Raw genomic sequence first — 21358 nt, 5'->3', positions numbered from 1 at the left:
GTTCCCCTCCAAGTCACACACCATCCTGACTTGGAACTACATCACCGTTCCTTCACTGTCGCAGGGTCAAATTCCTGGAACTCCCTTCCTAACAGCACTGTGAGTGTACCTACTCCACATGGACTGCAGCGGTTCAAGAAGGCAGCTCACCACCACCTTCTCAAGGGCAATTAGGGATGGGCAATAAATGTTGACCTGGCCAGCGATGCCCACATCTCATGAATGAATTTAAAAAAAAGGATTTTACAAATTAGTGCTTCCATGACCACATAATCAACGACTGGGACACAATTCTCTGTATCAGTTTTAATGTATTGAAAATGACGGTCGGTGCATTGACTTTTGTCCCCAAATTTCCAATATGGGTTCCCTCCACACGAAGCTTTGCACTCGGAAGGCTAACAGTTAAATTGCTAATTATTAAATCTACCCTATGGGGACTTTCTTAAAGAATAAATTGTCTCTGCTGTTCACTGTGCATCTTCTGTATATTTGGCAGATGTGTTTTGCTGCTTTTCAGAAGGTTAACCACCACACTGCACGGCCGCTTGTTACTCATTGAGCTGATATATTATCTTACCAGCGGTCCTTGAGCTATTTTCACTCCATTGGTCGCTGCTAGAAATGGAGGAGCAGTTTGGGAGCTTTCCTTTGACCTTTGTATCACTGCTGACTGCTTGCTCAGCAACAGGGTCTAAACTGCCAGAATGCAGAGAATCTGTGAGAAAGAGACAACCCATGGATTACTCAAGCTCTTACTTCCTAAATGAAATTCTCATGCAAACTACAATGAAACACAGCACAGTTAGGATTACTGATAATTACAACTACTGTGTGATTCTTCATTTTGCTGCCTTGTGAAATCAAATATTACAACTGTCAAAATTTTAGGTTTTGGGAATGAGAAGCAAAGTCTTAATCCTGAATTGCACTTCTAATGAGACCAGAAAGTTTGACAATACGCAAAACATGAGTACAGTTTGATTTACACATTCTTCATCCCTACATCCTCACTTTGTTGGAATCAAGACCCATCACACTGTCTCCGACTCTAACTTAATCACTTAATACACACAACCCCCAACACAAAGTACCTCTGCACAAATTAAATTCGAACATTTTAGCTACCCAAAAAAGTTGTTTCAAAGTGGAGGTTTGTGGCATGAAGATTTATTGAGCACTGCTGTTGGATACTGTGCAAAGCTCATGTCACATTGTACTTACCAACACTTTCTTGCCCGCTGCTGACAAGTCCATTCAGGCTGGTGGAGGCGCCACCAGCTGAAACAGCACGGGGTGGCCGCTTGCCAGGAACTTTAACTGTGGTCCTGAGAAGATCAATCTCTTTTCCATGGATGTTCTGCATATAATCCTGAAGCAAAAAATGAGAGTAGAATTCACCAGATCTTGAAAGTACCTTAATCTGAGGTGCTGGGGTGGGGAATTTTAACTTCACAGCCTGGGTGGCAACCTAGCAGAGTGGATCACCCACCCATTGTAGACCCTGCCCAATTTTCATCCCAGGTTACTGCCCAGATGGCAAAGTTGAAAATGACTCCCATTGAGTAACATGGCAATTTAAAATATCTGCATTAAAAATAGATTCTTGAGGTCAATGAATCTTGGCAATCTTAATCCTATTGCAAAGTGGATATGGATTAAAAGCACAAGACTGCCTGCGATTTAATACTAATTTGGGAGTCATGGTTTGACAGCAAGGATAAATGGTATAGGATGTAGAAACCTCAAACTGCTGGTAAAGGAGATGCTCTTCTAAAGTTGAGGACATGGAGAAGGAGGTCTTACACTCCCTGTGGCTGGAAGATAAAAGGACTTGACATTCCAGCAGTGTTATCACTTCTTAGCTTTATCAGCCAGAACAGCAGCAATAACTATAATGTGGATTTGTACAGAGCTCCTCACATACCACAACACCTCTCAGCAGCACTAAGTGTGGCTCTCACAGTGACCCTGTGATACACACTGTTTCTGCACGAGTGTGGAATACCACACCTCAGCATCTACAAGCGGAAGGGGGAGAAGGCAGAAATCAGAAATTGGCGGCCCATCTCACTGCTTAATGTTGACTACAAGATTCTGTCCAAAGTCATAGCCAGTCGAGTCAAGTCTGCTCTGGAGTTGGTGATTCACCCTAACCAGACCTGTACTGTACCTGGGCAGGAAGATCTCTGATAGTCTCGCGCTACTCAGGGATACGATCGCCTACGTGCGGGACAGGAGGGTGGACACCTGCCTCATTAGCCTGGACCAGGAGAAGGCCTTTGACAGGATATCGCACATCTACATGATGGACGTGCTTTCCAAAATGGGGTTTGGGGAGGGAATCTGCAATTGGATCAAACTGCTCTACACAAACATCAGTAGCGCAGTCTCAATCAATGGGTGGGAATCGGAAAGTTTCCCAATCCAATCTGGAGTCAGACAGGGCTGTCCTCTCTCCCCGGTCTTGTTTGTTTGCTGTATTGAACCCTTTGCTGAGTCTATTAGGAAGGATGAGAGCATAAGAGGGGTGACAATCCCAGGCAGTGGAGGCACTCAGGTTAAAACCTCCCTGTACATGGATGACGTCGCCGTCTTCTGCTCGGATCCGCTGTCTGTGCGCAGACTGATGAGCATCTGCGACCAGTTCGAACTGGCCTCGGGAGCCAAAGTTAACCACGGCAAGAGCGAGGCCATGTTCTTTGGGAACTGGGCTGACCGATCCTTTGTCCCCTTCACCGTCAGGTCAGACTACCTGAAGGTGCTGGGAATATGGTTCGGAAGGGCCGGGGCGTGCACCAAAACCTGGGAGGAGCGAGTAGCCAGGGTACAACATAAGCTGAGCATGTGGGGGAAGCGATCTCTCTCCATTGTGGGTAAGAACCTGGTCATCAGGTGCGAGGCGCTCACGTTGTTGCTGTACGTGGCGCAGGTCTGGCCCATAACCCACTCCTGCTCTGTGGCGGTCACCCGAGCCATTTTCCGCTTCACCTGGGGATCCAAAATGGACCGGGTCCAGAGGGACACGATGTTCAAACCTCTGGATAAGGACGGGAAAAATGTACCCAACGTCGCCCTCATCCTGATGACCACCTTCGTGTGTGGCTGCATCAAGCTGTGTGTAGACCTCCAGTACGCAAACTCCAAGTGTCACTATGTGCTGAGGTTCTATCTGTCCCCGGTGTTGCGAAGGATGGGCCTAGTCACATTGCCGCGGAACGCTCCATCCAGTTGGACCGTGCCGTACCACCTATCCTTCGTGGAGCAGTTTCTGCGGAAAAACACCTTTGACCACCGATCCATCAGGCAGTGGTCTGCACGGAATGTCCTCAAGGCCCTACGGGAAAAGGAGACGGTGGATCCTGTCGGATGGTTCCCCGAGCAGACTGCCAAAGTCATTTGGCAGAATGCCTCATCACCAGAACTTTCAAACATGCACCAAGATGTAGCTTGGCTGGTGGTGAGAAGAGCCCTCCCTGTCAGATCCTTCCTGCACGCATGAAGTCTCGCCCCCTCTGCACAATGCCCTCGCGGTGGCTGTGGTGGGGAAGAGATGGTTGCCCACCTCCTTCTGGAATGTGTCTTTGCAAAGCAGGTGTGGAAAGAGATGCAGTGGTTTTTGTCGAGGTTCATCCCAAGCAGCTCTGTAACACAGCAGTCTGTGCTCTACGGGCTGTTCCCAGGGACGCACACCGAGATAAACATCAACTGCTGCTGGAGGACTGTCAATTCGGTGAAAGACGCCCTTTGGTCTGCCCGAAACTTGCTGGTCTTCCAGCGCAAAGAGTTGTCCACCACCGAATGTTGCAGACTGGCACGTTCCAAGGTCCAGGACTACATGCTGAGGGACGCACTAAAGCTTGGGGCAGCCGCAGCAAAGGCTCAATGGGGAAAGACCACAGCGTAAGGTCCCCCCACCAAGCTGAACTGAGGGGCTGGATCCATGGGAAACCCCTCGAACTGTATCGGGAAAATTTTCGTTTGCTGTAAAATGTAAAAATGTATATGGCATGACAAATGAAATGGAAGGGTTGTGAGGCAACTCATGATTGTATTGAAGGAAACTGATCACCCTTGCACGGTTTGTAATTTTTGATTTGGTGCTGTTTGATAATGTATTTTTTTTTTTTAAACAGATTTTTATGAATAAAGTATATTTTGGAAATTAAAAAAATCTGTCAGGTTCAAAGATTCAGAGCCAGAGGGCAGAAACCACAGCTATACCCGAGGGCACAGTCTCTCACATGACAATTACTTTTTTTTTAATAATATGGATACACTGGGATATGGAACATCTTGGTAAACAACTGAAAATTATTTCTGGATAAATCTGCAATATTGACTGTTTAGTTGCGAAGCTGGGGCAAGATCTTCACTTTCCCTCCAAATAGGACATAGTAAATTTGTTGATAAAGAACTTATTGATAGCACACAGAGGAAATCTCTACAGCCCCCTTTCCCAGAACTAATTTTTCATGCTGAAATGATGATTACAAACTGCTCAACTTTCACTTTGGTGGATTACAACCATCACTTGCACCCGTCTACTGGATTGCTACCTTACAATCCTTCTCAGGCAGCCTCCATGCTGATGGAGAATACCAGAATGGCATTAATAAATAGGAAGACTGTGTATGGCCTGTGTTATTACTGATCTGAATGCTTCGTGAATACCAAAAAAGGGAAAAATTGTTGATTTCACAGCGCCGATATCCCTCATCTCGATGAATCCGTTTGTAGGAAAACAATGATGATGGGCGATGGTAGGAGACTGGTGGAAATCCCCATGGAATTTCATCATCACTAATTAGGAAAGTTTGAAACAAAGTCTGACTTACAATTGACCTGAGGATCATCCATCCAGGAACCTCTAACTGACTCGGGAAGTTGCAGAAAGTTCACTTTGGGACCTTAAAAGGACATACCAAGTTGCACCCACTGCACTTTAGCAACAGAATAATACATTGTGCATTCCAGAGTATAATGCTCCTGACCTCTTGAAAACAACATATCTTTCAACCTAACATGAGCAGTGCCACAGGAGTTCAGCTAACTTTGTCAAAACACTATATTTCCCCAGCACAAGAGGTGTGACTTTTACAGGCATGTGTGCATTTGGCTGCAAATCTTTTTGAGGAACTTAAACAAAGTACACTTACGTGTAAACTGGGATGATAGGACAAGATGCCATTGTTGCACAGCGTAACATACTTCTTCTTCCACTCTTTGTTTAGTGAGTTTCCACTTCTCTTCAACAACACCCCCTATAAGAAAACACACCTGTGAAATCCTGGATCGGAGGAGAAAGCCTCACTTTCCCTATAGGCAGGGCTGCCATGTGGGAACTAGCCTGCTCACCCGAGCAGCTTAGTTCAAGAAAGACTTGAGGAGTTGGGTCTTTCTTCCTTAGAGCAAGCAGATTATGAGACAATGTAACAGCAGTTTTTAAATGATGAAAGGACAGGGCAGGCTGGTCAGAAGACAACTGTTTCCAATAGTTGAGGGGTCCAAAGCAAGGGGCGACAGATACAACTTTAATGTTGTTAATACAAGACATTTAGAACAGATGGCAGGAGAAACTTGTTCACAGACAGTTGCGAGGCTGTGGAATTTATTTCTGGAGTTAGTGGTTGAGGCAGAGATGATGTCAACATTTGAGGATTAAATTAATTAGGTGCATGAGGGAAAATGGGAACAAGTCAGGTAAATGTGATTAAAACTATTTGTTCATATGGAGAGTTAACGCCAGCATGGACTGTTTCAGCCAAATGACCTGTTTCCTTATTTTAACTTCTATGTATTTATATGTTACTGAAAGCGTTCCCTTGTCTGAGCTACAGGAGGCTGCCTGGTGCTCATGGAATCACACCCAGGAACAGTCAACACCTTCATAGAGTTATACAGCACAGAAACAGACCCTTCAGCCCACCGTGTCCGCGCTGGCCATCAAGCACCTATCTATTCTAATCCCGTTCTCCAGTACTTGGCCCGTAGCCTTGTATGTTACGGCGTTTCAAGTGCTCATCTAAATACTTCTTAAATGTTGAGGGTTCCTGTCTCTACCACCTCTTCAGGCAGTGTGTTCCAGATTCCAACCACCCTCTGGGTGAAATAGCAAACGGGCTCCTGCTCTCTGCGCGTGTGCTGCGTTTCGCATTGCTGGGACTGGTTGGCGCATGTGCAGATGATGTCATCACGTAACGCGGGGAAGCAGGGAGAGTGCGGGGGGCGGGGGGAGGAGAAGCGGAGAGAGAGTGGCCAAAGACCTTGGTGGCGGTGGGTGAGAGTGCATTCTCCTCCTCCCACCCCACCCACACTCTCCTCCTCCCCCCCCCCCAACCCCTCTCGCTCTCTCCTCCTACCACCCCCCCCAGCCCGCCCGCTCTCTCCCCGCTCCCCATGGGTTTATGTTGCCTTTGTGTGATTATTTGAGCAGCACGATCTTTAGTCCTGGCAGCTGTGATGTTTTAGTGGAACAGGCTGCATTTGCACATGAGCCCGTGCAGCACCACCTAGTGGTGGCATTGTCAGCAAACACAGCCTCTATTCTATGCCTCGGCTAATAAAGGCAAGTATCCCATATGCCTTCCTAACCATCTTATCTACCTGTGCTGCTGCCTTCAATGATCTATGGACAAGTACACCAAGGTCCCTCTGACCCTCTGTACTTCCTCGGGTCCTACCATCCATTGTATATTCCCTTGCCTTGTTAGTCCTCCCAAAATGCATCACCTCACACTTCTCAGGATTAAATTCCATTTGCCACTGCTCTGCCCATTTTACCAACCCATCTATATCGTCCTGTAATCGAAGGCTTTCCTCCTCACTAGTTACAACACCACCAATCTTCGAGTCATCTGCGAACTTACTGATCACACCTCCTATATTCACTAATGTTAAATCATTAATGTACACTACAAACAGCAAGGGTCTCAACACCGATCCGTGCTGTACACCACTGGTCACAGGCTTCCAATCACAAAAACAACCCTCGACCATCACCCTCTGCCTCCTGCCACTAAGCCAATTTTGGATCCAATTTGCCAAATTACCCTGGATCCCATGGGCTCTTACCTTCTTCACCAATCTCCCATGTGGGACCTTATCAAAAGGCTTACTGAAGTCCATGTAGACTACATCAACTGCTTTACCCTCATCTACACATCTAGTCACCTCCTTGTAAAATTCAATCAAATTTGTTAGACATTATCTCCCCCTGACAAAGCCATGCTGACTATCCTTGATTAATCCCTGCCTTTCCAAGTGGAGATTAATCCTGTCCCTCATAATTTTTTCCAATAGTTCCCTACTACTGATGTTAGACTCACTGGCCTGTAATTACCTGGTTTATCCCTACTACCCTTCTTGAATAATGGTACCACATTCACTGTCCTCCAGTCCTCTGGTACCTCTCCTCTGGCCAGAGAGGATTTGAAGATTTGTGTCAGACCCCCTGTTAGCTCCCTCCCTTGCCTCACATAGCAGCCTGGGATACATCTCATCTGGGCCTGGGGATTTCTCCACTTTTAAGCCTGCTAAAACCGCTAATACCTCCTCCCTTTCAATGCTAATTTGTTCGAGTATATCACAATCCCCCTCCCTGATCTCTACACCTACATCGTCCTTCTCCATAGTGAACACAGATGAAAAGTAATCATTCAAAACCTCACCTATGTCCTCCGGCTCCACACACAGATTGCCACTTTGGTCCCTAATGGGCCCTACTGTTTCCTTGGTTATCCTCTTGCCCTTAATGTACTTATAAAACACATTGGGATTTTCCTTTATCTTGTCCGCCAGTGTTTTTCATGCCCCCTCTTCGCTCTCCTAATTACTTTTTTTTTTAAGTAACCCCCCACCTACACTTTCTATACTCGTCTAGTGCCTCTGCTGTTTTCAGCCCTCTGAATCTGCCATAAGCCTCCTTTTTTTTCCTTATCCTATCCTCTATATCCTTTGACATCCAGGGTTCCCTGGACTTGTTGGTCCTACCCTTCACCTTTACGGGAACATGTTGGCCCTGAACTCTCACTATTTCCTTTTTGAATGACTCCCACTGGTCTGATGTAGACTTTCCTACAACTAGCTGCTCCCAGTCCACTTTGGCCAGATCCTGTTTTATCATATTGAAATCGGCCTTCCCCCAATTCAGTATCTTTATTTCCGGTCCATCTTTGTCCTTTTCCATACCTACCTTAAATCTTACAGAGTTATGGTCACTATCCCTGAAATGCTCCCCCACTGACACTTCTGCCACTTGTCCAGCTTCATTCCCTAAGATTAGGCCCAGTACTGCCTCTTCTCTTGTAGGAATTTCTACGTGCTGGCTCGAAAAGCTCTCCTGGATGCGCTTTAAGAATTCTGCCCCCTTTAAGCCTTTTGCACTAAGACTATTCCAGTTATTATTGGGGAAGTTGAAATCCCCTATTACCTTATTATTTTTACACCTCTCTGAGATTTGCCTACGTATCTGCTCCTCTATCTCCCCCTGACTGTTTGGAGGTCTGTAGTACACTCCCAGCGAAGTGATTGCCCCCTTTTTGTTTTTAAGTTCTACCCAAATGGCCTCATTTGAGGAACCTGCTAAGATATCATCCCTCCTTACTGCAGTAATTGACTCCTTGAGCAATAGTACAATGCCACCTCCTCTTTTACACCACCACCTGCCCCCCACGTCTGAGGGGAGACAATTGAAGTAGTACAAAGTTGTACAGTTGGTACAAAAGAGGCCAATCAAGCCATAAAACCCACATCCAAAAGACCATCAGACATATTTGACCTCTTGATGGAAGGGAGATAACCCCCCTGCAGTGTTGGAGAATCCACAGTCCAGTTTCCCTCAGCTCAATGAGGTCTTGCGACTTGTCAGCCAGCACGAACATGATGGGCCCAATGGCCTCCTTCTGTGCTGTAAATTTCTATGATTCTATAATTTTAGTGGCACCTGCCTGGTGTGGGAACCAAAAACAGGAACGTGGCCAAAAAATAAAGAACCTGCATATCGAGATAATAAGCTTGCAGTAACTTTCATACACTTTTATAAAGAACAACTTCCGTTCATAAAATGCCTTCAATTAACAAAATGTCCCAAGGCATTTCACAAAAGGTGGGAGGGAGGCGGCAGGGGAGGTAATGGACACTGAGCAGGAAGTGGGAGAAGCAGGTTAGAGAAGATGGTTTGAGGAAATGTTTTGATGATGGGGGGAGATTTAGCAAGGATGAAGAGGCTAGGGAGAGAGTGTGGAGACATCTGAAAGCTCAGCTACTGATGGTGGAGCACAGAAATCCAAAGTCAGAACAGCAGAGGGTACGAGCCAAGATGTTTGGCCGGAGGAGGCTGCATCGTGGTGTGAGCCATCGAGAGATCTGTAAATGAGGATGAGAATTTTGAAATCAATGCAAACAATAGCAAGCCAGTGGAGGCCAGTGGGGTCTGGGACTTAATATGGTGGGACAGCAGTGGTGGAATGAGTTTAACATTCAAACCCTTCAGGATTTTAGTCGTTTGAATCTATAGATCTAATAATAAGTATTTTTTTTTATATAAAGTGTTTGCAACTCATTCTTCATTATAATGGAAGTGGTATTATGGAATGTCTGACAGAACATTCAGGGGTGAATGGATCATCCCAATTTTCTCCCCTCCTCTCGAAGGTTCTGATTCTTGCTGAGGTACAATTGGACAGATGCCAATTGCATCACTGGTATCTCACCCAAGTGGACAATCCCCATGTGAGCACCTGGATAGTGCTGTTGCTCAGCTATTGAACTGTAACAGCATCACCGCAAAGTGTGATTTGTATCCCCACATATGCATTTTTTCCAACAGGAGTCACAGGATGGCCATCAGGAGCAGGGAAACTGACTGAATTTTCTTTTCCCCCTGCCTAACCTAGGAGCACGAGGGACAAGTATAGAACTAACTTACACTTCCACCCTGGTCTGCTAACATAAGCAAGGGATGAGTGGTCCAGATCTCCCCAGGCCATGCATTTCCCAACTGAGCCACAGGGATGCTCGCCCATCCTGAGCAGCTACAATGAGGGGACATCGGCAAAGAGGAACTCAACTGATATTTGTCATACACTCTTTGGTCTTGTGTATTCTATCAGAGTGGTGCCGAAATGTACCTGTTTAATTGGGATGGCACGACCACTTCCAATGTTATCTGCTTTATTGTCCAGATTCCTCCTCTCCGTATCGCTTCCCCGCCGAGCCTGTGGAGAGAATGAAAATATGGCATTAAACTGAAGCTGAAGGCCTTGCTCTCATTAAAAGCTGCGCCTTGACACTCCCTCTGCCTTGAACTAAATACCTTGGAGTCTGTGATGGCAGTTATTAGAATAAATGTACTGCTGAGGCCTCACTGTATAAAGGCATAGCGAGTAGCTCAATCAGGGCCAGACCATAGTGAAGCCAAATAAAAACACAGGACTACCTCCATCCGTCAATAAGTCTAAAAAGCCACTGTACTGCTGCAAACAATGGCGCCACTATTGTAATATTGCACTGCCATGACCGTTTCCCTGGCATCCTTCACATACACAATAGTGTTCTGCCCTCCTGGCAAGGTCTAACTTTTCTCCAAAAAAAAGTGAGGGTTTCACAACATATTCGGCTTTCCAACTACAGGAATGAAAAATCGCAACAAATAGCTCATTTGCCAGCTAATACGATCACATCTGTTCCATTTTTCACAGGGAAGTAAAACCATCGATTCTGAATGGCTGGCCAGCAGTTTGTAATTCTCAGAAAAGGCCTTTCAATTGATGAACAGACTCTGAAACCTTTATCAATCAAGTAATCAAAAAGGGTATGATCACGCTACTAGAGATATTCCATAGGCCTCCAAATAGAGCGCGCGTGTGAGGGAGAGAGGGGGTGAGGGAGAGGGAGGGAGAGAGGGGGTGAGGGAGAGGGAGGGAGAGAGGGGGTGAGGGAGAGGGAGGGAGAGAGAGGGGGTGAGGGGGAAGAGAGAGAGGGGGTGAGGGAGAGGGAGGGAGAGAGGGGGTGAGGGAGAGGGAGGGAGAGAGGGGGTGAGGGAGAGGGAGGGAGAGAGGGGGTGAGGGAGAGGGAGGGAGAGAGGGGGTGAGGGAGAGGGAGGGAGAGAGGGGGTGAGGGAGAGGGAGGGAGAGAGGGGGTGAGGGGGAAGAGAGAGAGGGGGTGAGGGGGAAGAGAGAGAGGGGGTGAGGGGGAAGAGAGAGAGGGGGTGAGGGGGAAGAGAGAGAGGGGGTGAGGGGGAAGAGAGAGAGGGGGTGAGGGGGAAGAGAGAGAGGGGGTGAGGGGGAAGAGAGAGAGGGGGTGAGGGGGAAGAGAGAGAGGGGGTGAGGGGAAGAGAGAGAGGGGGTGAGGGGGAAGAGAGAGAGGGGGTGAGGGGGAAGAGAGAGAGGGGGTGAGGGGGAAGAGAGAGAGGGGGTGAGGGGGAAGAGAGAGAGGGGGTGAGGGGGAAGAGAGAGAGGGGTGAGGGGGAAGAGAGAGAGGGGGTGAGGGGGAAGAGAGAGAGGGGGTGAGGGGGAAGAGAGAGAGGGGGTGAGGGGGAAGAGAGAGAGGGGGTGAGGGGGAAGAGAGAGAGGGGGTGAGGGGGAAGAGAGAGAGGGGGTGAGGGGGAAGAGAGAGAGGGGTGAGGGGGAAGAGAGAGAGGGGGTGAGGGGAAGAGAGAGAGGGGGTGAGGGGGAAGAGAGAGAGGGGGTGAGGGGAAGAGAGAGAGGGGGTGAGGGGGAAGAGAGAGAGGGGGTGAGGGGGAAGAGAGAGAGGGGTGAGGGGGGAGAGAGAGAGGGGGTGAGGGGGGAGAGAGAGAGGGGGTGAGGGGGGAGAGAGAGAGGGGGTGAGGGGGGAGAGAGAGGGGGTGAGGGGGGAGAGAGAGAGGGGTGAGGGGGGAGAGAGAAAGAGTGGGGGGGAGAGAGAAAGAGTGGGGGGGAGAGAGAAGAGTGGGGGGGAGAGAGAAAGAGTGGGGGGGGGTGAGAGAAGAGTGGGGGGGGGAGAGAGAAAGAGTGGGGGGGGGAGAGAGAAAGAGTGGGGGGGGGGAGAGAGAAAGAGTGGGGGGGGGAGAGAGAAGAGTGGGGGGGGGAGAGAGAAGAGTGGGGGGGGAGAGAGAAAGAGTGGGGGGGGGGAGAGAGAAAGAGTGGGGGGGAGAGAGAAAGAGTGGGGGGGGGGAGAGAGAATGAGTGGGGGGGGGGGAAGAGAGTGGGGGGGGAAAGAGAGAGGGGGGGGAAGAGAGAGGGGGGGAAAGTGAGAGGGGGGGGAAAGAGAGAGGGGGGGGAAAGTGAGAGGGGGGGGAAAGAGAGAGGGGGGGGAAAGAGAGGGGGGGGGAAGAGAGAGGGGGGGGAAAGAGAGTGGGGGGGGAAGAGAGAGGGGGGGGAATGAGAGAGGGGGGGAAGTGAGAGGGGGGGGATTGAGAGAGGGGGGGAAGAGAGAGGGGGGGAAAGTGTGAGGGGGGGAAAGAGGGGGGGGAAAGAGAGAGGGGGGGAAGGAGAGGGGGGGAAGAGAGAGGGGGGGTAAGAGAGGGGGGGGAATGAGAGAGGGGGGGGGAAGGTGAGAGGGGGGGAAAGAGAGAGGGGGGAAAGAGAGAGGGGGGAATGAGTGAGGGGGGAAAGTGAGAGGGGGGGAAGTGAGTGGGGGGAAAGTGTGTGGGGGGGAAGTGTGAGGGGGGGAATGTGTGTGGGGGGGAAAGAGTGTGGGGGGAAGAGAGAGGGGGGGAAGTGAGTGGGGGGGAATGAGTGTGGGGGGGAAAGAGTGAGGGGGGGAAGTGAGAGGGGGGGAAGAGAGTGGGGGGGATTGAGAGGGGGGGAATGTGAGTGGGGGGGGAAGTGTGTGGGGGGGGAAGTGTGAGGGGGGGGTTTGTGTGGGGGGGGGAAGTGTGTGGGGGGGGATTGTGAGAGGGGGGGGAAAGTGAGTGGGGGGGGAAGAGAGTGGGGGGGGAAGTGTGAGGGGGGGGTTGTGAGAGGGGGGGGAAGGAGAGTGGGGGGGGAAGAGTGAGAGGGGGGGGATGGGGGGGGTTGTGTGTGTGGGGGGGGGTTTGGTTGTGTGTGGGGGGTTTGTGTGTGTGTGGGGGGGAGTGTGAGTGAGGGGGGGGTTGAGTGTGAGAGGGGGGAAGAGTGAGAGAGGGGGGATTGAGTGAGTGGGGGGAAGTGAGAGGGGGGGAAGTGTGTGGGGGGGTTTGTGAGAGGGGGGGAATGAGTGAGGGGGGGAAGTGAGTGGGGGGGTTGTGTGAGGGGGGGAAGTGAGAGGGGGGGAAAGTGAGAGGGGGGGAAGAGAGAGGGGGGGTTGAGTGAGGGGGGGAAGAGAGAGGGGGGGAAGAGAGAGGGGGGGGAAGTGTGTGGGGGGGGAAAGAGTGTGGGGGGGGAAAGAGAGTGGGGGGGAAAGAGAGAGGGGGGGGAAGGTGAGGGGGGGTTTGAGAGTGGGGGGGGGTTGTGTGGGGGGGGTAAGAGTGAGGGGGGGGTTGGTTGTGAGAGGGGGGGGAAGAGTGAGGGGGGGGAAAGAGAGAGGGGGGGGGAAGAGAGAGAGAGAGGGGGGAAAGAGAGAGAGAGGGGGGAAGAGAGAGAGAGGGGGGGGGAGAGAGAGCACGTGGGTAAGAGTGATCATTGTATCATAAGTTTTCGATTAGTAATGCAGAGAAGGAAGGAACGAAATAAGTTAGAACGTCTAGATTGGAAGAGGGCAAATTTCAATGATGAATAGAGAGCCCGCCAGGGTAGAAGGAAAGCTGAGGAACGAAGACTGAAGGAATGGTTATCTTTAAGGAAGAGATGCTTCAGGTACTGGCTAGGTCCAACAAGGGTGAAAGCTAAGGGAACCAAAAACAGGGCTCTTTGGATGATGAGGCAGTTAGAGATTATGATGAAACAAAAAAAAGGGTGTATGATGTATGTCGGGTGAATTCTTCAAGTGTGAACCAGGCCAATAATACAATAAGTTGAGAGGGGACATGCAGAGAACAATAAGACTGGCAAAGAGAGAATATGAGAATAGACTGGCAGTCAACAAAAAAGAAAACCCAAAAATCTTCTACCGGCATGTAAATATTAAGAGGTGGAGTGGGGCCTATTAGGGACAGAGAGGGTAATATATGCTTAGAGACGCAGGGCAAGGCTAATATACTTAATGAGTACATTGCATCAGTGTTCGCTAAGGAAGTGGAATCTGACAAAATATCGGTAAAAGCAGAGAAAGTAGAGGCAATGGATCGGGTAAAAATTGAGAGGGGGAGGTTCTAAAAAGGGTGGCTATGCTTAGGATAGATAAGTAACCTGGTCCGGATGGCTTGCATCCCAGGTTGCTAAAGGAAGTGGGGGTGGAGATAGTGTGAGGGTTTGCCATAATCTTCCAATCTTCCCTGGATATGGGGGAGGTGCCAGAGGATTGGAGAATGGCAAATGTGACACCCTTATTTAAGAAAGGGTGTCAGGACAGTCCCAGTAACTACAGGCCGGTTTGACATCAGTGGTGGGTAAGGTTTTAGGAATAAGGTCATGCTCGGCTCCCACCTGCCAAGAATGAGGCACATTAATTTTGTCATGAACAGTGATTTTAAACTGTTACTGGAGTTAAGAAAAGACTTGTTAAACAGATCAGCTGTGGCTGCAAAAGACATTTGCATATTAACAGACAGTGTTTGGAGGGGCAAAGCAGCCATTCCCTGACACATTCAACCCACAATGGACTTTTGATCACCAGACATTGAAGGTGGGGGAACTCACATTCCAGGTTGACTGCTAAGATGGCTGAATACACAAACGGATATGGTCAAACCAGCTAATCACATGACTAACCTGCTGGGCAACCTGAGTTTTTTGAATTTGTACAAACAGTTTGGGCAGAAAGCTGTTTGTTCCTGGACTGAGGAGGTCTCTTTCTCAAGCCTCTGAATCCACTGAAGACACATGAACTCCAAGAGAAAAAAGTCTCCTACAGCAAACAAGGTTTAAGAAGAATACTGGGCCCCAACGAAAAGCAAGGTCTACAATCAAGGACGCTACAATGAGCTTGAAGAACCGTAACAACAACTCTTCAGATATTGCCTCCAACCTTTCCACTTTATTTTTCTTCTGCTTTTTTCTGTCTCTATTTGCATGCATCATGTGTGCATGCTAGCGTGGGGCGCGGCGTGTATCCATAGGCATTAAATGAATTAGAGTTTAAGTTTAATAAATTTCAACTTTTCTTCTTTAAACCGAAGAGAGCCTGTTTGTGCTGGTTTCTTTGCCTTATAATTGGAAAGCAGTGAACAAGGATTCACCAAGGAGGAGCTAAAAACATGGTGTGTTTAAAATTAAACCCTGTTACAGTAAGACCAGGTGAAGGCTGAGAGGGAACCCTAGACACCTTTCTCACCTGGTCATAACAATAATCAGGAGAAATATTCACCAGATGCTTGGAGAAGTTTGAGTTTATTAAGGACAGTCAGCACGGATTTATAAAAGGGAGATCATGCTTCACAAATCAAATTAAATTTTTTGATGAAGTAACAGAGAAGGTTAGTGAAGGGAGTGCGTTGGATGTGGTTTATGTGGATTTTAAGAAAGCTTTTGATGAAGTACCAGATAAAGGCTGGTTAACAAAATTCAGACTCATGGAATAGGAGGGTCAGTGTCCAATCAGATTTTTAAAAATTGGCTTAAGGACAGAAAACAGTGAGTCGTAGTAAATAGTTGTTTTTCAGACTGGAGGATGGTAGACAGTGGTGTTCCCCAAGGGTTAGTGCTGGGACCACTGCTTTTTTTGCTGGATATAAAAATGACTTGGATCTTGGAATACAGAGTAGAATTTAAAAATTCGCCAATCATACCGAACTTGAAGGTGTGGCAAACAGTGAACCGCCTGCGACAGGACATAGATAAGCTAGCAGAATGGGTAGGCAGGTGGAATTTAATACAGACAAGTGTGAGGTGATGTATTCTGGCAAAAGGAATAGGGAGATGCAAGAAAGACTTAATGGCACAGTTCTAAAGAGTGTGCAGGGTTAGAAAGACCAGGGGGTGCATGCACACATGGCAGACTGATTTAAGAAAAAATAAAAGCCCATGGGATCCAGGGAAATGCAGCAAGCTGGAAACGAAATTGGCTCAGTCGCAGGAAACAAAGGGTAATCGTTGACAGGTGTTTTTGCAACTTGAAGACTGTTTCCAGTGGTGTTCCACAGGACTCAGTACCCGGTCCCCTGCTTTTTGTGGTATATATTAACGATTTGGACGTAAATGTAGGGGGCATGAAGAAGTAGTTTGCAGACGACACAAAGATTGGCCACGTGGTAGATAGCGAGGAGGATAGCTGTAGGCTGCAGGAAGATATTTATGGTCTGGTCAGATGGACCGAAAAGTGGCAAATGGAATTCAACTTGGAGAAGTGTGAGGTGATGCATTTGGGGAGGTCAAACAAGGCAAAGGAATACACGATAAATAGGAAAATACTGAGAAGTGTAGAGGAAGTAAGGGACCTTGGAGTGAATATCCACAGATCCCTGAAGGTAGCAGGACAGGTCGATAAGGTGGTTAAGAAGGCGTTTGGAATCCTTTCGCTGAGTTATAGAATACAAGAGCAGGGAGGTTATGCTGGAACTGTATAAATCATTGGTTAAGCCACAACTTGAGTACTGTGTGCAGTTCTGGTCACCTCATTACAGAAAGGATGTAATTACACTAGAGAGGGTACAGAGGAGATTTACGAGGATGTTGCCGGGACTGGAAAAATGCAGCTATGAGGAAAGATTGGATAGGCTGGGGTTGTTCTCCTTGGAACAGAGAAGGCTGAGGGGAGGTTTGATTGAAATGTACAAAATTGAGAGGACCCTGGACAGTGTGGATGTGAAGGGCCTATTTACCTCAGCAGAGAGGTCAGAGACTAGGGGGCATAGATTTGAAGTGATTGGTAGAAAGACTAGAGGAGAGATGAGGAAAAGTTTTTTAACCCGGAGGGTGGTGGTGGTCTGGAACTCTCTGCCTGAAAGAGTAGTACACGCAGGAACCCTGAACTCATTCAAAACGATATGCACTTCAAGGCTAAGGGCCAAGTGCTAAAAGGTGGGATTAGGCTGGGGGGGGGTGGGCTCATTTTTCAGCCAGCACAGACATGATGGGCCATGTGGCCTCTTTCTGCACCGTAAACATTCTATGATTCTATGTGCACCAATCTTTGAAAGTGGCAGAACATATTGAGAGAGTGGTTAGTAATGCATATGGGATCTTGGGCTTCATAAATAGAAGCATAGAATACAAAAGCAAGGAAGTTACATTGAACCTTTATAAAGCTCTGGTTAGGCCCAACTAGAGTACTGAGTCCAGTTCTGGTCATCACACTTTAGAAAGGATGTGAGGGTCCTTGACAGGGTGCAGAGAAGATTTACCAGAATGGTTCCAGGGATGGAGGACTTTAGTTACAAGGTTAGGCTGGAGAAGCTGGAGTTGTTCTCCTTAGAACAGGTGAGGTCCCAGAGGACTGGAGAATAGCCAATGTTGTTCCTTTGTTTAAGAAGGGTAGCAAGGATAATCCAGGAAATTATAGGCCGGTGAGCCTTCCGTCAGTGGTAGGGAAATTATTAGAGAGGATTCTTCGGGACAGGATTTACTCTCATTTGGAAACAAATGGACTTATTAGCGAGAGGCAGCATGGTTTTGTGAAGGGGAGGTCGTGTCTCACTAATTTGATTGAGTTTTTTGAGGAAGTGACGAAGATGATTGATGAAGGAAGGGCGGTGGATGTTATCTATATGGACTTCAGTAAAGCCTTTGACAAGGTCCCTCATGGCAGACTGGTACAAAAGGTGAAGTAACATGGGATCAGAGGTGAGCTGGCAAGATGGATACAGAACTGGCTCGGTCATAGAAGACAGAGGGTAGCAGTGGAAGGGTGCTTTTCTGAATGGAGGGATGTGACTAGTGATGTTCCGCAGGGATCAGTGCTGGGACCTTTGCTGTTTGTAGTATATATAAATGATTTGGAGGAAAATGTAGCTGGTCTGATTAGTAAGTTTGCGGACGACACAAAGGTTGGTGGAGTTGTGGATAATGATGAGGATTGTCAGAGGATACAGCAGGATATAGATCGGTTGGAGACTTGGGCGGAGAAATGGCAGATGGAGTTTAATCTGGACAAATGTGAGGTAATGCATTTTGGAAGGTCTAATGCAGGTGGGAAGTATACAGTAAACGGCAGAACCCTTAGGAGTTATGACAGGCAGAGAGATCTGGGCGTACAGGTCCACAGGTCACTGAAAGTGGCAACGCAGGTGGATAAGGTAGTCAAGAAGGCATACGGCATGCTTGCCTTCATCGGTCGGGGCATAGAGTATAAAACTTGGCAAGTCATGCTGCAGCTGTACAGAACTTTAGTTAGGCCACACTTAGAATATTGCGTGCAATTCTGGTCGCCACACTACCAGAAGGACGTGGAGGCTTTGGAGAGGGTACAGAAGAGGTTTACCAGGATGTTGCCTGGTCTGGAGGGCATTAGCTATGAGGAGAGGTTGGATATACTCGGATTGTTTTCACTGGAATGACGGAGGTGGAGGGGCGACATGATAGAGGTTTACAAAGTTATGAGCGGCATGGACAGAGTGGATAGTCAGAAGCTTTTTCCCAGGGTGGAAGAGTCAGTTACTAGGGGACATAGGTTTAAGGTGAGAGGGGCAAAGTTTAGAGGGGATGTGCGAGGCAAGTTCTATACACAGAGGGTGGTTAGTGCCTGGAACTTGCTGCCGGGGGAGGTGGTGGAAGCAGGTACGATAGCGACGTTTAAGAGGCATCTTGACAAATACATGAATAGGATGGGAATAGAGGGATACAGTCCCCGGAAGTGCAGAAGGTTTTAGTTTAGGCAGGCATCAAGATCGGCGCAGGCTTGGAGGGCCGAATGGCCTGTTCCTGTGCTGTACTGTTCTTTGTTCTTTTGTTTTGAGATTGAGGAGAGATTTAATAGAGGTGTACAAGATTATGACAGGCTTAGATAAGTTAGATAAGGAAAAACTGTTCCCATTAACTAATGGTACAAGGACTAGGAGGTACAGATTGAAGGTTTTGGGCAAGAGATGCAGGGGCAATATGAAAGAACACTTTTATGCAGCAGCTGATAATGATCTGGAACTCACTGCCCACAAGAGTGGTGGAAGTGGAGACAATAATAATTTCAAAAGGAAATTGGATGACCACTTGAAGGAAATAAACTTACAGGGCGACAGGGATTGAGTGGGGGAATGGGACTGACTGGATCGCTCCGCAGAGAGCCAGCATGGACTCGATGGGCCAGTTGGCCTCCTTCTGTGCCATACATGACTCTATGACTCATTCTGAAAACCGGCAATTAACCCTTAGATTGCCGACAGGTTCAGTGAAATGAGCTTCTCAACCTCCCATACAAACATCCCAGCTCCATACCTATCTCTCCAATTTTCTCTAGTCCAGCCTCTGCTCTTCTCAGCACTGGAACAGCTCTAGCAAAATTAGTAAAAGAAATCAGCTTTATGATTCACATCTGGCCCTGTCCCACTGAAGTGTTTTGAAACTGACTATTGAAAGACTGGAGACGTGCACATTAGGACACGTGTGAAAGGCACAATATCCAGTTCCGATCACACAAGGGTCCGAAGTGTTAGGCCCCCCTTTCCGGTTACATTATCACATCATTAGATTTTGAACAGTCCTGCCACACTCCTCAAAGAAAGACGTGTGAATCACTTATGGGAATAACTTGCACTGTTGGACCCAGCAGAATATCCAAGGCAGGCACGAAATTTCTAACATCCTTTATGTTGTGACGGAAATCACACCTGCCAAATGGCAACATATTAATTTTGTCATATGGGACACGACTTGAACCTTTTTTTTTTAAACTGGACATTGTACATAACTTGTTTAAACAAAAACAGAGCTGAACAGCTGAAAACATGGTTGCACATTTGCATTGAGAGACAGTTGAATAGAGAGACAATGGGAGTGCTCACTGATTCAATTAACAAGATTGGTCTGAGCAATGGTGATAATCAACCTTCTTTGTCTGTGTAAGAGCCAGAACTCCACCCCGCACCGAGTGTGTCTGGAATGCTTTGAAATCAGTAACCCTCCCAGAAGCTGCTGTTTCACACAAAGAGAGGGTCACATGACCTACCTGCTGGCTAGACTGGGGACTTTTTGAATTGTGCCACACAGAAAGGACAGACTGCAATTTGAACAGACAGGAGAAGGAAGGTCTCCCTCTCTCTAGCAAAGTCCCAGGAAAGCCATGGTGGCAGATTCTATGCTTCAAGACTCAGACAAGCATATCTCCGGCCTTCTGGTACCAGAGAAGCAAGCTTGAAATTGTGCACTGCGCCCCAGCAAGACCTCCAAGATCTTGACTTCAATTGAGGACACAGTCACCCAGTAACTGAATTTCATTTATTACAAACTCTACTTCAACACCCGCCACCCACCCCCCCCCCACCTCTTTCTCTCCCTCTGTATGTATTTGTGTGTGTTTATCTCGTATGCATGCAAGCATGGTTGTGTCACATATTTTAGTAAGTCCTCAAGAGGGCAGAGAAACAGAAAGGGTGATGCCTCACCTAGTCGAAGTGCTGTGGAATCTGGACAAATACCTGCAAGCAGGATTGTTCCAGAGGACAAAGGGAAGATTAACAAAGAATCCTCCCCCCACAGTCAGGAGAAAAGGGAACCAACAATGCCCTGAGGTGAACAGCACTTGCATGACTCACCAGAGCACCGAAAGTGAGGTCAGAGTGGATCCACCCACTGCCGACTCCCATGATCAGAGCTCCAACCCAGAGCTAATTAAATCTAATTATCCCCCTGCAGACCCCAACAGGAACATAGGCACCCTAGACAATCATGAAAATGTGCAAACCCCAAACCTCCTCAAAAATCACATTTATTGGGATGCACATTCCTAATGTATTGCAAGCTGATAGTAAAGAAACTTTAAACCCTTTGGGCAACACATAACTATCTCAGATCCACCACAAGGAAAAGGGGCAGTTTAAAGCAGCACTGCTACAAGGAAAAGACAGGCTGAAACAATTTCTAAGATTTCTGAATGAATGAGAGAAATGCATGTGCGCTTTCCTGTATTTTCTCTTCCTTCTAACTTATAATGAAATGCTCCCCTAATGTTGCATTTCATTCAGCGAGGGGTGAAGGTGTGACAGAAATCACACCTGCCAAATGCAAACATTAATTTTGTCATATGGAACACTACTTGAACTATTTTTACTGGACATTGCACACAACTTGTTTAAAAAAAACCAACAGAGCTAACCAGCTGAAAACATGGTTGCACATTTGCATTCTGAGAGACAGTTGAATAGACAGACAATGAGAGTGCTCCCCGATTCAATTAGTGAGATGGGTTTTGTCAATAGTGAAGATCAAAAGAC

The 21358-nt window shown here is 47.8% G+C and overlaps 1 protein-coding gene across 4 annotated transcripts in view; it reads right to left on the bottom strand.

Annotated features, from left to right (window-relative positions):
- The window catches only part of LOC137358522 (arf-GAP with GTPase, ANK repeat and PH domain-containing protein 1-like), a 160607-nt gene that overhangs the window by 20816 nt on the left and 118433 nt on the right, over positions 1–21358 (bottom strand). For all 4 annotated transcript variants that reach the window (XM_068024436.1, XM_068024433.1, XM_068024432.1 and 1 more), the window contains 4 exons: positions 10131–10217; positions 5160–5264; positions 1225–1372; positions 581–718 (listed from right to left, as the gene is read on the bottom strand). In XM_068024436.1, the coding sequence (XP_067880537.1) occupies positions 581–718; positions 1225–1372; positions 5160–5264; positions 10131–10217 (478 nt within the window). The remainder of the gene's footprint in view (positions 1–580; positions 719–1224; positions 1373–5159; positions 5265–10130; positions 10218–21358) is intronic.

This window comes from Heterodontus francisci, chromosome X, assembly GCF_036365525.1.
Source record: "Heterodontus francisci isolate sHetFra1 chromosome X, sHetFra1.hap1, whole genome shotgun sequence".
NCBI lineage: Eukaryota > Metazoa > Chordata > Chondrichthyes > Heterodontiformes > Heterodontidae > Heterodontus > Heterodontus francisci.
Note: the sequence above shows the minus strand (reverse complement) of the source record. Positions and strands in the feature narration are given on the sequence as shown.